This window comes from Hypanus sabinus, chromosome 5 (assembly GCF_030144855.1).
Source record: "Hypanus sabinus isolate sHypSab1 chromosome 5, sHypSab1.hap1, whole genome shotgun sequence".
In the NCBI taxonomy this organism is placed as follows: domain Eukaryota; kingdom Metazoa; phylum Chordata; class Chondrichthyes; order Myliobatiformes; family Dasyatidae; genus Hypanus; species Hypanus sabinus.
This window is the reverse complement of record NC_082710.1, coordinates 174,871,999-174,888,795: the sequence shown is the minus strand read 5'-3', so window position 1 is coordinate 174,888,795 and position 16,797 is coordinate 174,871,999. Positions and strand designations below refer to the sequence as shown.

Below are 16,797 nucleotides of genomic sequence, written 5' to 3'. Positions count from 1 at the left end.
ATGTTCCGCACAGCTTTGTGGGCTGAAGGGCCTGTATTGTGCTGTAGGTTTTCTATGTTTCTATGTAATAAAGCTAATCTCTGTCGTTAAAACACTACATCCCAGGAGCCCAAAGACCAACTTCTTCACCGTCCTGGCTACCTGTGACACCACTTTCAGGGAGGTGAGTAGTTATGCTGCTAGGCTCTTCAGTTCTACAATGATTCCTAGTGCCCTTCTGCAAGTCGTACCCCAGTTTAACTTCCTAAAACGCAAAACTTTGTGCTTATCTGAATTGCACGCCATTTACCATTCCTCAGCACTTACCCAGCTGATCAAGGGTCCCCTGTAATATTTAACAACCACCTTCACTGACTGTGATGCCACACACTTTAATGTCACGTGCAATACTGCCAACCATGCCTTGCACATTTTCATTCATAAAGTGTATAGAAATGCCTACCTACAAAAGGCCCACCTGGTGGAACACCACTAGTCACAGGAGCAAGAAAGCCATTAAGTTAATAAAAACATGCCAGACCTCTCCAGTGCTTTCAGCACCTGCAATCTTTAATTTCCTTTCCTCTGACCTGCAGGAATACTGTCCTTGAAGGTACATGCTCTCCTTTTAGACAGCACTCCTCTCAGTCCTTTCTGTGTCCTGACTTTCACTGTTTAACTTATTAGGTACACCTACTTGTTGATGCAAATATCTGATCAGCCAATCATGTGTCAGCAACTCAGGGTGTAAAAGCATGAAGACATGGTCAAGAGGTTCAGCTGTTGTTCAGACCAAACATCAGAATGGGGAAGAAATGTGGTCCAAGTGCCTTTGGCCAAGGAATGGTTGTTGGTAAGAAACAAGGTTGTATCTCAGAAACTACTGCTCTCCTAGGATTTTCATGCACCACAGACCTCTGGTGTTTACAGAGAGTGGTACACAATTAAAAATAAAATCCAGTGAGTGGCAGTTCTATGGGTAAAAAGATGAGAGAGATCAGAGGAGAATGGTAGATTGGTTCAAGGTGACAGTAACCCAAATAAGCACAAGTTACAACAGTGGTGTGCAGAACATCACTGAATGCACATGTCTAACCTTGAGATGGATGGGCTACAGCAGCAGAAGACCACAAACATACACCCAATGTGTTACTAGGTACAGCAGCCACTGAGTGCATGTTTCTCCAGTGTATGTTTAGTGTCTGATGCTATATGCCCGTGATGCTGCTGCATCCCATTCCCTCCTCCCCACCCCACACAAAAAATAAATTAAAAGCTACACTTGTAATGGTGAACCACTTGGGAACATTTATTGCTTCCTCATAAGATGAAGAAATTCTGTATGTGGACCCATGGACCCTCACCAATTTTTAATCGATGCACTACATATAGCATTCTATCCTGATGCATCGAAGGTTTGTAGGGCATCTGCTCTCCCAAAGGCTGCAACAAATTGCACAAAATTGTGGCCACGGTTCAGCAGAAACTAGATCCCTCCAATTTCAACACTCACACTTCTCACTGCTTCAAAAAAAAAAAAAAATCCCAACAAATTTAAAGACCCCTCCCACTCTCTTCTACCCCCTCCCATCAGACACGGGATGAAAAAAAACCTGAAAGCACGTACTACCAAGACTGAAGGACAGTTCCTATCCTGCTGTTGAACGACCTCTTGTACAATAAGGAGGGCTCTGGATCTACCAGTCTACTTCGTCATGGCCTTGCACCTTGTCTGCCTGCACTGCAGCTTCTCTGTAACAGAGACACTTCATTCTGCATTCCGTTAATGCTTTTCTCTTCTACTCCACAATGCCTTAATGAAATGATCTGCATGGATGGTGTGCAAAACAGGTACCTTGGGTATCGGTGACAACCATAAACCAATTGCAATAAAAATTAAAACATTATTCCTTCAGATTGATTGCCACTGCTGGCCATCTTTGAAGGAAATGACGAGTTACACAGTAATGTAACTGCAGATTTAATAGGCTGGCGGGGATTCGGGGATCTTCTACAGAAAGCAATGATACTGATCTGCTTACAGGAATGACCAATAAATACAAAAAAACAATTGTGGGGGGAGGGGGAAGGACTGTCTGTCTGTTATGAACAACCTTCAATTCTACACCTTGCACCACAATTTAGATTCCCTTTCAGACTACTTTCTACTTGCCCTCCATAACATCCCTGCGGAAAAAGGCTGTGAAAACTACCTAACTGAACTCACATTTACAATGTCACTATTTGTGGCAAGATGGAGCTAAAATTAATTACCTTTTCTGTGTTTCTTTTAGATTCTGCAAAAACAAAAGAAGTTATTGGAATACAAATACAAACACAGTATTTTTCATGATCGAGCAAAGTCAATGTGGAGGAATTTCATGCCTCTTTTCTTTGATGCTGACAGGACATGGACATTGCTGGTACCAACAGTATTTATTGTCCACCCCTGCTGCCCCTGAACTGTGATGATAATTAAGAGTGAGTCACATTGGTGGAGCAGGAGTCATAAATTGATTCAGTAAAGCAACAGACGTAATCAAAGAACCCTCCCACCCCAGACGTTTTCTCTTCACTTCCCCCCCCCCCCAACAGGTAGAAGATACCAAAGTCCGAAATCACCAGGTTGAAGAGCAGCTTCAATCTGGCTGTCACGACAAGTGAATGGACTTCTTGTACAATAAGATAGACTTCTGCCTTCACACACTACCCCATAATGGCCTTGGTTTTTTGTTGTCTGCCTAGCTGCACTTTCTCTGTACCTAGAACACTGTATTCTGTGTTTCCCCTTGTGCTACGTCAATGCACTGATGTGACAAAATAACCTGTGTGGATGGCATGCAAAACAAAGTTGATCATTAGACCTTAGTACAAGTGACAATGAAAAACCAAGTGTGGGTCTGGAATTGAATCTTAGGGCTGGAGGGCAGATTAGAACATCAGATGGGCTTTTAAAATGACAATTCCGTAGCATTGTGACTATTGTTACTGTAAATTTTCCCCTCTTCAAGTTCCAGGTGGAGTTAGCTATTCAATATTTGGCTCCTCAGCAGCACTGGTGGACGCAAACCTGTTGTATTTGGATGCGTGATGAATGATGTGGCTGCTAATACTGGAACTTAACCACACTATCACACCCCTTGATGAAAACATATGCTTTCAAAGAGCAATACAGGCATGGGCAGCACAGTGCCCACATGACTAGTCCCAATTTCCTGTCCATATCTCTCAAAGTAGACCTATCCAAGTGCTTCTTAAAGACACAATTGTACCTGACTCAACCACTTCCTCTAGCAACTCGTTCCAATGCACTTACCACCCTCTTAGGAAAAACTGCCCCTCAGGTCCCAGATATTCTTCTACGGTAACTGGAGGAAAGTTTAAGGGAGATGTCAGAGGCAAGGTTTTTTTAATTCTACACTGAGAGTGACAAGTGTCTGGATTACACTGCCAGGGGTGGTGGTAGACACTGATACAATAGGGACTCTTGGGCAAATGGATGCAAGAAAATTAGAGGGTATGGGCTATGGAGGAGGGAAGTTAGATTGAATGTGGAGTACCCCTTATTCTACGTTCCAAGGAATAAAGACTTGGCTTGGCCAATCTCTCCCTATAACTCCTCCCTTTAGCCCTCGGCAGCATCCTGGTAAACCTTTTCTGCACGCTTCCCAGTTCAACCACATCTTTCCTAGAAAGGTAATGAAAACCACACATCTGGTTCGTTGTGGTATGCTGTACAAGTTATTCATGGGGACCCAACACACGTTGATGTTGCACAAGGAGTGCTGAAGAAAGTCGATTTATGGAGGGAATGGACAAGTGACGTTTCTTTCCTCTACAGCTGGAGCTGCCTGACCTGCTGTTTTATTTTCAGCGCTCCTTATAATGCCCCAAGTGCATTGTCTGCAGTCGCTTGTGCCTCCAAGTGTCAAGTTTATTGTCCACACAGTCCTCTTCCCACTTGCTCTATCAAATCACTTCACCTTTCTCCTTTTTTTTTTTAAATTTACCTAGATTTCCCTGAGGAGCAAACAGGACTATGGGGTTGAGAGAGAAAGTAAATTAGCTACGATCGAATGGCAAAACAGACTCAACCAGCTGAACAGCCTAATCTTGCTCCCGTGTCTTATGGTTTTAATACAAATACAGCTTCTCCCTCACTCACACCATTCCTTGCTGGGTTAGAAAGGAAATGCTGTGAGGAGAGATAAATTGTTTATGTTTCAGATGTTTATGTTTCGTCAGAGAGTCATGACTGGCACCTTAATGCTGTTTCTCTTCCCACATATGCTGCCAGACCTTAGGAGTATCACCAGCATTTTGTTTTTTTATTTCGGACTCCAAGCATCTGCAGTCTTTTTGTTGTTTTTCCTTTCACATAGGCGGGATGTCAGAGACACTTTTTTTTTTAAAAACACAGGGTGGTGGGTGCATGAAAGCCACTGCCAGGGATGCGGTTGAGGCAGAAACATCAGGGGCATTTACGAGACTCTTAAATAGGCACAAAGACGACATAAGAATGGAGGGCTATGTAAAAGGGGAGTATGGAAGTATCAGAAAGGCAGCATCCATTACTAAGGACCTCCAGCACCCAGGGCATGCCCTTTTCTCACTGTTACCATCAGGTAGGAGGTACAGAAATCTGAAGGCACACACTCAGGAACAGCTTCTTCCCCTCTGCCATCCGATTCCTAAATGGACATTGAACCTTTGACACTTTCTCACTTTTTTCAATATTTCTGGTTTTTTTGCACGTTTTTTAATCTATTCAATATACATATACTGTAATTGATTTACATAGTTTTTATTATTTTTTACTTTATTTTTTTCTCTTCTATATTATGTATTGCATTGAACTGCTGCTGCTAAGTTAACAAATTTCATGTCACATGCTGGTGATAATAAACCTGATTCTGATTCTGCCGTAGGTTAAATGGTCAGCTTGGGGACCAAAGGGCCTGTAGAGTGGTGTAATGTTCTATAATTTATCCCCTTGCAGACCCTTCCTTCATACCCCCTCTATCACCCTCTCAACTTACCCCTTACCCCTTCCTTTCTCCCACCTTCTATTCTGGCTTCTGCCCCCTTCCTTTCCAGTCCTGAATGTCCGAATGTTCATTCCTCTCCATAGACGCTGCCCAACTTGCTGACTTCCTGCTTCGTGTGCGCGCGTGTCTTACAATTATCAAGAGGGAAGTGTTAATCTAACCCTTCACAGCTTTCGACCCTTACTCTGGAGTTATCAGTAATGGTCCTCTTATTTTAGATTTCTTCCCAGAAGCTTTACAAGGTGACATGCATACAGAGTTTAATTAGGTCTCAGGCAATTGCATCCCCCAGCTGAGAGCCGAGAGGAAAATCGTAATTATGTTTGAGTTTGAGTAGTGTTTGGCGAAAGATGGGCAAGTTTCCAGCCGAGCTTCATAAGGAAGAAAAGGAAAGTGGAAGCTGAATTACCAGCAGGAAATCAACGTTGTCCTGTAGGCCTATTTCCTTCTGTACCGCCTTGATGCTGGCGTCCAGCGAAGACAAGTCTTTGGGGATCTGATCGATCTTCTCTTGCAGCTGGGTGCTCTGCAGGTTAACCTCGGCTTTCAGCTGCTGCAGCAGAGCAGACTCCTCCTTGTAGAGGAAACTGTGAAGCTGCTCGAAGCTCTTCTTGATGCTCTCCGTGACATTCTGCATCATATTCTAGGTATAGGTAGAAACAGAAATTAATATCAGGATGCTGCCTGGATTAGAGGGCATGGGCTATAATGAGAGTCTGGACAAACTTGGGTTGGTTTCTCTGGAGCGGCGGAGGCTGAGGGGGGGACACCTGATAGATTACAAGAGGCATAAAATCAGAATTAATATCACTGGCATATATTGTGACTTTTGTTATTATGCAGTCGTAGTACTTTGCAATAAATAATAAAAACTAAATTGCAGCAAGTATACATATTTAAAAAGTTAAATAAGTAGCGTGAGAACAGGGAAAAAAGTAGTGAGGTAGTGTTCATGGCTTCATTATCAATTCAGAAAGCTGATGGCAAGGGGTAGAAGCTGTGCCTGAATTGTTGAGTATGCGCCTTCAGGCTTCTGTAGCAGTGAGCAGACGGCATGTCCTGGGTGACGAGGGTCCTTATTGACAGATGCTGCCTTTTCGAGGCGTCACTCTGAAGGTGTGCTGGATAATGGGGAGACCAGTGTCCATGATGGAGCTGATTGAGGTTACAACTTTCTGCAGCTTAGTCTGATCCTGTGTGGTGGCCCACCCATACCAGAAGGTAATTTAGCCAATTAGAATTGTTATGAGCCCCGTAACTGGGTGTCTTACCAGCAAAGACAGAAGTGTCCGTTGGAGTCTGGTGATACTATTTTCAACAGCATTTATTAGTAAAAATATGCAAAAATAATATCAATGCAAATATACAGATAATATACGTCAGCAATACTAAACATAAAAGAGCGGGTATAATAATAATAATCAATAAATAAGCTCTATTGTTGTCTAAGGGGATAATGAATTGTCAGATGGAAATATAAAGTTCAGTTCAGTTCATGCAGGCTGCGGTAGTTGTTAGTCACGGGGGAGGGGGAGGGGGAGAGGGAGAGGGAGAACAGTAATAGCTATTATCTTGCCAACCTTCCTTTACGATTTTGATCCGTCGATGCGTTGTTGTTGTGGCCATTCACGTATGACCCCTCCGTCCTTCAGCTAGACCGTTCTGCTGTGGTGGACTCGTCACCCAGGCAAGGGTGGACACACACACAAGCCCCCACTGGTCTCGCCACAAAACACTGAGTTAAAATTTAACAACCCTTCGTTCGGTCTCCGATCTCCCACCCTGTCTCGTGGGGGTTCTGATGCTCACTAGCGTTTCTCCTGGTGTGTCTGAGGGGTGTCACCCCAGACCCCACTTTTATCCCAACTCATGGGGTCTCAGGTGTCAATCAGGTTGGGATGATGTAACCCATCAAACCAGCCCACTCTGGTTGCCCCCTGAGGGGTTTCAATGAATAGAACAGTACCAAGTACACAATCCTTCTCCAAAAGACAATAGCAGTAAATCAATGGTTCCGTTCCACTTTGTGTATCTCTGAGCTGTTTCTCTGTCATTAACTTTCATGAGCTGTTATCAATAACAACTGCCCTGGCAGCTGTCCTGTGTCTCTCTCACTTCCTTGATAACAGCAACGGAATAATAGCAATTTGCGATTCTCCAAAGGTGGGGGGGGGGCAAGGGTGACTCTGCACCCTTCTGCCCATCAGAGTTGTTCATCCTTCGTAACAGAATGCTCTCTGTAGAAATGTGTGATTAGTGTTGGTGACACACCAGGTCCCTTCAAACTCCTAATGAAATACAGCCCCTGTCGTGCCTTCCTTATAACTACATCAATATGCAAACACGAGGAAATCTGCAGATGCTGGAAATTCAAACAACACACACAAAATGCTGGTGGAGCACAGCAGGCCAGGCACCATCTATAAGGAGAAGCACTGTCGACATTTCAGGCCGAGACCCTTCGTCAGGACTAACTGAAAGGAAAGATAGTAAAAGATATGAAAGTAGTGGGGGGGGAGGGGGAAATGCGAAATGATAGAAGACCGGAGGGGGTGGGATGAAGCTAAGAGCTGGAAAGGTGATTGGCAAAAGGGATACAGAGCTGGAGAAGGGAAAGGATCATGGGACGGGAGGCCTCGGGAGAAAGAAGGGGGGAGGGGAGCGCCAGAGGGAGATGGAGAACAGGCAGTGTGATGGGTGGAGAGAGAAAAAAAACAACTAAATATGTCAGGGATGGGGTAAGAAAGGGAAGAGGGGCATTAACGGAAGTTAGAGAAGTCAATGTTCATGCCATCAGTTTGGAGGCTACCCAGCCGGTATATAAGGTGTTGTTCCTCCAACCGGAGTTTGGATTCATCTTGACAGTAGAGGCCATGGATAGACATATCAGAATGGGAATGGGACGTGGAATTAAAATGTGTGGCCACTGGGAGATCCTGCTTTTTCTGGCGGACTGAGCGTAGGTGTCCTGCAAAACGGTCTCCCAGTCTGCGTCGGGTCTCACCAATATATAAAAGGCCACACAGGGAGCACCGGACACAGTATACCACACCAGTTGACTCTCAGGTGAAGTGTCGCCTCACCTGGAAGGACTGTCTGGGGCCCTGAATGGAGGTGAGGGAGGAAGTGTAAGGGCAGGTGTAGCAATTGTTCCACTTACAAGGATAAGTGCCAGGAGGGAGATTGGGGGGGGGGGGGGGGGGGAGAAACGAGTGGACAAGGGAGTCGCGTAGGGAGCGATCCCTGCGAAAAGCAGAAGGGGGGGGGAGGGAAAGATGTGCTTGGTAGTGGGATTTTGGTATTTTTGACAGTAGAGGAGGATACTGGGGAGACTAGTGTCCTTTCCCTTCTCCAGCTCGGTATCACTTTCGCCAATCACCTTTCCAGCTCTTAGCTTCATCCCACCCCCTCCGGTCTTCTCCTATCATTTCGCATTTCCCACTCCCCCAACTACTTTCAAATCTCTTACTATCTTTCCTTTCAGTTAGTCCTGATGAAGGGTCTCGGCCCGAAACGTCGACAGTGCTTCTATAGATGCTGCCTGGCCTGCTGTGTTCCACCAGCATTTTGTGTGTGTTGTTTGAACTACTTCAATATGTTGAGCCCACGAAAGATGTTGACACCCATAGAGCAGACAGACAGTTTCTTTCTCCCCATGGCTGAAATAGCTAATATAAGAAGGCATGCATTTAAAGTGAGAGGATAATTTTAAAGGAGATGTGAGGGGCAAGTTGTTTAATTTTAAAACAGAGTGGTGTGTTGCCACCAGGGATGCGCTGCCTAGAGTAGAGAAAGAGGCAGATACATTAGAGAATTTCAAGAGATGTTTAGATAGGCACACAAATGTGAGTAAAAGGGAAGGATATAGACATTGTGTAGGCAGAGGGGATTAGTTAGGATGGCCATTTGATTATTAATTTAATTAGATAGGCACAACGTTGTGGGCCGAAGGGTCTGACGTGCTGTACTGTTCTGTGTTCAATGTCAATAGGGTCAGCAAGGCTCAAGGTACACTTGTACTACTGCGTCGCTCGCTTCTTCAGTGCCAGGAGGCAGCAGGCACTCCTGTGATGCACTCGGGGATAGTTTACCAGGAGTAGACACAGCCTAGTCGTTCATGGGCATGCTCCTCCCCACCACTCAACCACCTCCGGAGGAGGCGCTGCCTCAGGGCACTGGCACCTCTCAGTAAGTGTCTCCACCATCTAGGCCCTTGCCTTCATTTCACTACTCTCACCAGGCAGGAGATACAAAAGCCTGAAGTCCCACACCATCAGGTCCAGGAACAGATACTTTCTTATAACTCTGATCACCACAAAAGGCAGGATCTTCCAGTGCCAGTGGCCATCCATTTCAATTTGGCTTCCCGTTCCCATTCCAAACTGTCAGTCTGCCACCTTCTCTACTGCCTTGATGAGGCCACATTCAGATAGAGGCCTCATATTTCACCTGGGGAGCCTCCAACCTGTTGGTATGAACATCAGTTTAACTTCCATTAATTCCTCTCTACCCTCCCCCCCCCATTCTTGTTACCCTTTCACCCCTTCTTTTCTGCTGACCCTGCTGTTATCATTCCTTGTTCTCCCTCTCCTTCCCTTTCATCCATGTTCCACTGTCCTTGCTTAGATTCCTTCTTCTTCAGCCCTTTTCCACTCATCACCTCACAGCTTTCTATCTTTATCCCTCTCTCCCACCCAGCCCTCCACTCACCTGGTCTCACTTAACCCCCACTAGCTTTTACACCTTCCCTCCCCCATCTTATTCTGGCTTCTGCCCCCTTCCTCCAGTCCTGATGAAGGGCTTCAACTTGAACAGCAACTCTTTATTCCCTTTCTTGGATACTGCCCAAGCCCCTCCAGCACTTTGGGTATATAGCAATCAGGAATGGTTTGACAAGATTGTTTTCTCAGAGGACGAGGGGATGACTTTATAAATGCATATAAAATTATGAGAGGCATAGGAAGGGTAGGGTCTTTTTCACAAGGTTAAAAAAGCCAAATATGAGAAGGCACGAATCTGAGGCAAGAGGGTGAAAAATTAAAGATTTGCAAGCTTGTGTTTCTATACAGGGAGGGGTTGGTGTTTGGTAGAACCTGACGAGGGAGGTGCTGGAAGCTAATATGACAGCAACATTTAAGAGGCATTTTAGACAGGAACGTGGAGAGATACAGAATGGGGGGGGGGGGGGGTTTACAGACACTTGCAGAGAGATGCGATTATTTAAAATGGCATCATATTTGGTGCTGTTTCTGTGTTGTACTGTTCTACGCTCAGTCTCAGTGGAAGGGAGCGTGAAACCTCCTAGGAGTTAAAACTCATCAGGAATCACTGGTATCTTTAGGCTGAGTTGAGTGTAGTGTGGGGGTGTGGCTTGCTTGCAAGTTGAAAGCCGCTTTCGCCATGCTGGCTGTTGATTGGTGCATTTATAAACTGTGGCTGCGCTTTCCCATTGGTTGGCTTGGGCGCCACAGTTCCAGACCCCTCGGAGGGTTATAGGAGAAATAATAGCGAGGGATTCCCGGGGGATGCCTCACAGAACAATCAGGAAAGTATGCTTTGCAAGCACTTTCAGCTAAATATCTATTTGATGTCCTTCAGCCTTGAAGTTTGTGTAACTTGGAGGAACTTGAAAAGTTGATCAATTTTTTTTTAATGATTGTAGATAAATGCTTACTCGTAGTCAGTGTCTTCTGTCCTACTCACCAAACCTGTGAGCCTGTTTCTATGTTACAGCTGAGCAAGCAAACAGCGCCACAACTCAACAGCTCATCCGAAAGACCAACACTACAGCATCAGCATCGAGCTGAGCTGCACGCCAACCTCTGATCCCTCAACCTTCCAATCCAGGAGAGACAATGACCAAGTCACATCCCTTTTGATATCAGTGAGCAGTCTCACTCAATGAGAAGGTCTGTGTGGACTTTTCCTGAACTAGCTGATCCCCATTGGCTCTTTTAACCAAATTCACATAAAGCACTATAGACCAGGTCTTGTACTTTCATCGTCTCATCTCTGGTTATATTTTTTGTACTAATGTCTTGTTTGACACAATTTTTTTTTCTATACACCCGTAGCAAAGTTTTGCTTGTATAGTACCTCACCATACCTGCACACATGACAATAAACTTGACTTAGCTTGGAGTTATCAACCAAATTCATGCTTTTTTTGTGCAAAGATGCTTTTAAACAATAACGTGCTCAAGAGAATTCTGTACAACATGAGTTCCACATAAACAAGACAAGGTTACTTACCGAGATATCCTGCAGTAAACTTTCATACTTGCTTTTTGCCAGCTTGCGTTTATCAATCATGGCTTGCAGTTTAGTCACAGACTTCTGAAGTTGTTCCTAAGTTACAGGATTAAGATATCAGAGAGCATACAGATGCATGGTGTTCAAACAAAATGTGATTTTCTTTCCCACTGGGAAAAGGAACCGCATTAGCCCTGGCAAATGGAACTCTCCCAGTCAGATACCAGCGCTTAGAAATTCTCTCGGTCAAAAGCATTGAGTTTGTGGATAAAATAAATGCATTGGATTCATTGTTTGGTTCCACTGAAGTTTTCCAAGAGGACAGGTTCTGTCCTGCTGTTATAAAGCTATTGAAAGGACCTCTTGTACGATAAGCTGGAGTCTTGGCCTGAATCTACCTCGTTTATGGCCTTCCACCTTAATGATCTATCAGCACTTCACTATCCCTGGAACTCTAACACTTTGTTCCGCACTGTTACTGTTTTCACTTTGTATGACCTTCCTTGCTTGTTCCCCACTATTGTGCTACTATCACGATGGCGAGCAGCAAGTAAAGAAGTGTTACTAGTTGCTAATAATTGAATCGCTTCCTCTTCCTTTTCTTTCCTCTCCTCATGCATCTTGAGAAGGCAACATCCATCATCAAAGAACCCCACTCTCTGGGCCATGCCATCTTATCACAGCTACCTTCAAGCAGGAGGTACAGAAACCTGAAGTCCCACACCACCAGGTTCAGGAACAGCTACTTCCCTTCAACCATTCCGTTCCTGAACTAACCAGCACAACCATTATCACTACCTAGCAACACAACAACCACTTTAGTCACTCTGCACTACAATGGACTTAGTTTCTTTGCTCTAATTATGTTTTTTCCTTATAATTTATGTTTCGTTCAACTCCATTTTACTGATTAAAGCAACGAGGAGGATTGAATCATTGAGGCGAACATGGAGGGTGCGCATTGCTGCCTGTCTTCTGCTAGCTGGTGGATCGCTCTGCTGCCAGAGAGGGGAGCCTGTACAGTCTGCAGCCGTGCCTGAAGGATGTTTCAGAGGTTTTAATACGTTTAGATATGGAAATGGACTTTGACTACAGACTGTAAACCTTTATTCAGTCTTCTAGTTTTTTATATTCTGTATTTTTGCCCCTTCTTTCTCGTTTTTTTGTGTGAAGAGAAGGGGATTTGGGGGTCAATGTTCTTTCTGTATTTTGTGCGGGGTGACGGGGTTTAGAGGTCGATGCACTTGTTGTGTTTTTTTTGTGCCAGGAGAGAGGTATTTGGGAGTCTATGTTCTTGTTGCGTTTCAGCTGGGGGAGGGGGGTTTGGTGATTGTGTTACCATTCTTTTTCCTCCTCCCCCCCCCCCCCCCCAGTTTTCATGGCTATCTGAAGAAGAAGAATCTCAGAGTTGCATACTTTGATATCAAGTGAAATGTAATAAAGGTTCCTGCCATTTGTGCCCTTTGTGTGAAAACTTACCCCTTAGATCCTTATCAATTTCCCCCTTCACACTTACAACTTGTGCCTGGTGGACAGACTACCTCCCTCCTATCTATGCTCCTCATAATCTTATAAACCACTACGAGGTTACCCTTCAGCATCCTACGCCCAGGTGAGAATAAATCTTGCCGATCAACTCCCTCCTTATAACAACAGCTTAGAAAATAATAAAAGAAAGGATTTCATTCCATCATTCAGGTGCAAGAAGGAAGGAGAAAGTCATGCAGTAAAGGAAGCAGGCTCACTGACCCATCCTAACTCTGATTGGTCCGTGTTTGGCCCATACCCTCACATGATTATGCCACAGACCATTACGCAAACTGTCCCTGGACCCCAAGTTTGGAAACTTGGCTCTAATCCTTTCCTATCCATGTACCTGTCCAAGAGTTCCACCTTCCGGTTCCTGTTAAATCTCTCCCCTCAACCTATATCCTCTAGTCCTGGGGGTTGTGGGGGGGGGGGGAGAAGAGGGGGTGTGCAAGTTTGTATAGAATAACAGTGCAGCTCAGGGTGTCAGAGTTTGGAATTCAATTTGGAGACATCTGAAAGGAGTTTGTATGTTCTCCCCCGTGACTGTGCGGGTTTCCTCTGGGTTCTCCAGTTTCCTCCCACGATCCAAAAACACACCGGTTAGCAGGTTATCAGTCAACGTAGACTGTCCTGTGATTAGGCTGGTGTTTAATAGCTAGATTGCCGGGGGAGTGGCATATTGGGCCACCAGGACGTGTTCTGTGCTGTGTTTCTAAATTTTAAAAATCTGTCTGATTAAGGATTCACCGTTGGCAAGAGCAATGGGAGCAGCTGCAGCTGGAAGGAGACTGAGAAACTGACAGAGGTAGGATGATGACTCCCTGTACCTTGAACTCTTCAGCAGCCTCTTGCACGTTGAGGACATCGTGGTGCAAGTGCTTCCTTGAATCGCGGCAGTCCAGGCAAATCACCTCACAGTCTGTGATGCAGAACCGTTCCATTTTCTTCCGGTGCTCTGGGCAGCAGTGGTGAGCTGGGATGCTGTCCCCCAGCCGCACCTGCTCCCGGCAGATCGTCGCCACGATGTTCGAGAGCTTGCGGTTACTCCTCAAGATGCCAGTGGGCGAGATGTCCGAGCACAGGGCACAAACGTGCTGACCCTGCTCTTCCCAATGTCTGGTGATGCATTCCCTGCAGACACCGAATTGAGATAAGGTAAAAGATTAAACTCAAGAGATTCTGCAGATGCTGGAAATCCAGAGCACTGAACACAAAATGGTGGAGGAGCTCAGCAGGGCAGGTGGCATCCAAGGATAATAAGAGTCAACATTTTGGGCCAAGACCCTTCATCAGGACTGGAAAGGAAGGGGGAAGAAGCCAGAAAAGAGATTGTTATGTGTACATCAAAATATACGTGTCATTTGCGTCAAAGCAAATTAGCAAGGATTGCGCAAAGTGTCACACTTCCAGCACCAACAGAGCATACACACAACTCACCAACCCTACCCTGAACTACTCTCATAAGATGTAAAGGGGTACCTAATGTTACAAAAAGGAAGATACAGAAGCCACACTTTCTATTTTGCAATAAAATGGCATGTCCAATGATAATTTCCTGGTGCAAACCTAAAATCTATCTGCTAAACTTCAAGTTGTTCAGTTGGAATTTGAATCTGAATTCACTCCCTCCTCCAATTATGGCTTGAAAATACTTCATCCAAACATCTGAATTTCCCCTCAAATTTATCACAGATCACCAACCCTCTGTCTACCAAACTTGTGGCTTTTGCAAAGCTAGCGATAAATCTAGATGTAGCACAATAACTTCATTCAAAGCTGCTACAAAACCCCTCACAAATCTGTAATAACACAACAACCTGCAGATACTCACCATCCATCATCAAATACCCTCACCACCCAGGCCATGCTCATTCCTTGCTGCTACCATCAGGTAGGAAGTACAAGAGCTACAGGACTCACACCACCTGGTTCAAGGACAGTTACTGCCCCTCAACCATCAGGCTCTTGAACAAAAAAGGATAACTGCACTCAGCTATTGAGATGTTCCCAATACCAATGATCACACTTTAAGTACTCCTTATCTTGTTATTCACGCTCTTGACATTTATTTATATTTGCATGTGCACAGCTTGTCGTCTTCTATGTTCCACATGATCTTTCATCATGTTACTATTCTATGGATTTGCAAAGTATAGCTGCAGGAAAAAGAATCTCAGGGTTGTATGTACTGATAATAATTAACTTACTTTGAACTTTGAAGATGTTGCCCCTAAACAAATGTGTTAAAATCCCCCAAGCTCAGCCTGTGATATGTCTATCATAGAACCTCCAATCTTCCTCTCTCTACTTCCCTTAAGCCTCTGACCTACCGGTGGTCCTTAATGGTTCCACCAACCCACAGCTTCTCCCTCTCTATTCTAGCCCTAGTCTCACTTCTGGTAACCCCATCTCTCCTCTGTGAGATGGTTCCGCCCTGTGCCATCTTCCAATACCCCTACACCCACACCCACTCACTCCCCAGTGTCTCGTCTCATATTGCCTCCACCCCAGAACCACCTGTTCCCACCCACAGCACTCTGTTCTCTCTGCATTCTCCATCCCACCCTGACTCCAATCCCTTTCTGCGACCCCTGCCCTGCTACACAGTCAGATTGGGATAGTAACTGTTCTGCAGAAGACTGCAAGAAATTGCAGAGTTATGAATGCTGCCTAGCTCATCACGCAAACCCCCCTCCCTTCCACTAACTCTATTATTTATATGTTCTGCCGCCTGGAAAATGCTGCCAACGTAATCGATAACTCCTCTAACCCTGGTCATTCTCTCTTCTACCCAATGGGAGTGGGGAGAAAATACACAAGACCAAGAATGTGTATCATCAGGTTCAAGAACAGTTTCTGTCTTGCTGCTATGAGACTCCTGAACAGACATCACCTCAACGTTCTTCACAATCCTTGCACTTTATTTGTCCAGCTACACTGCACTTCCTTTGCAATGGTAAGAATATATTCCACAACTCTATTGTTTTCTTTAATACCACTCCAATGTCCATACATAAACTATCAGACTCCTCAATTCCCAGAGCCTGGACTGTTTATTATTTATTGTAATGCCTGCACTGTACGTAGTCCTGTGTAGGTCTGTAGTTTAGTGTAGCTTTCTCTGTTTTTTTTTATGTAGTTCAGTCTAGTTTTTGTACTGTGTCATGTAGCACCATGGTCCTGAAAAACATTCTCTCATTTTTACTGTATACCGTACCAGCAGTTATGGTCAAAATGACAATAAAAGTGAATTGACTTGTCTGCAGACAATAACAAACCAATTAACCTGCCTCTCTACAACCCATCTCCGCCGAGATAGTCACTCCATCCGCCGCTCTCCTCACTCCAGCCCCTGGACTCCGCTTCCTTCTCACCATCCCAGTCCGGAGGCACTCTACAATAATCTTTCCCCAAGAACACGCCCCCTTTCACGGCCCAGCATCAACCCCCCCCCCCCACTACCTCAGTCCCTAGTTTCTCCATTTCTAACCTCAGCTGGTATCAGTCTCTTCTCTTCCACAGCACCTCATAATCTCAAACTCTGGTCTCTCTGATTCCCTTTCCAGATCTTCCCGTCCAGCTCTCTCACTCGCTCCAGATCTTGCATCACACCAATTCCCCCACCGTTTCTCGTCCAGGGCCCACCTCCCCCAGGAATTACCGGCAGAAATAATGCTCGCATTCCAGCTCCACGGGATCGACGAAGATAGCCTGACAGAGAGAGCAGGTCACGTCCAAGACCAGCTGTGAAATGCCGTCCACTAACGTAGCCATCTTTGCAACAGCGGCCAATCGCAGTCACCCCGCCCAGGGCCCGAGCACTTTCGCACAGGCAATCACGAGACACGGTGGCACCGGGCCCGTCAATGATAGGAGAAGAGAGTGACGCAAGCTCCAATCCCGTAACAACACAGGCGAGATTAAATAGCAATGACGAGACCTTTAGCCAATCACCTTCATTAATTCCGCCCATAGCTCTGTCTTGATT

General features: G+C 45.3%; 1 protein-coding gene across 2 annotated transcripts in view; it reads right to left on the bottom strand.

Moving 5' to 3' along the window:
• Positions 1-16,797, bottom strand: part of LOC132394629 (zinc-binding protein A33-like) — a 28,795-nt gene extending 11,998 nt beyond the window's left edge. The window contains exons 1-5 of one of the 2 annotated variants that reach the window (XM_059970973.1): positions 16,471-16,652; positions 13,637-13,940; positions 11,280-11,375; positions 5,437-5,670; positions 2,254-2,276 (exon numbers count right to left, since the gene is read on the bottom strand). In XM_059970973.1, the coding sequence (XP_059826956.1) occupies positions 2,254-2,276; positions 5,437-5,670; positions 11,280-11,375; positions 13,637-13,940; positions 16,471-16,583 (770 nt within the window). In that variant the 5' untranslated portion in view covers positions 16,584-16,652. Of the gene's footprint in view, positions 1-2,253; positions 2,277-5,436; positions 5,671-11,279; positions 11,376-13,636; positions 13,941-16,470 lie in introns of both variants that reach the window. The other variant, XM_059970974.1, reaches the window with a different exon arrangement.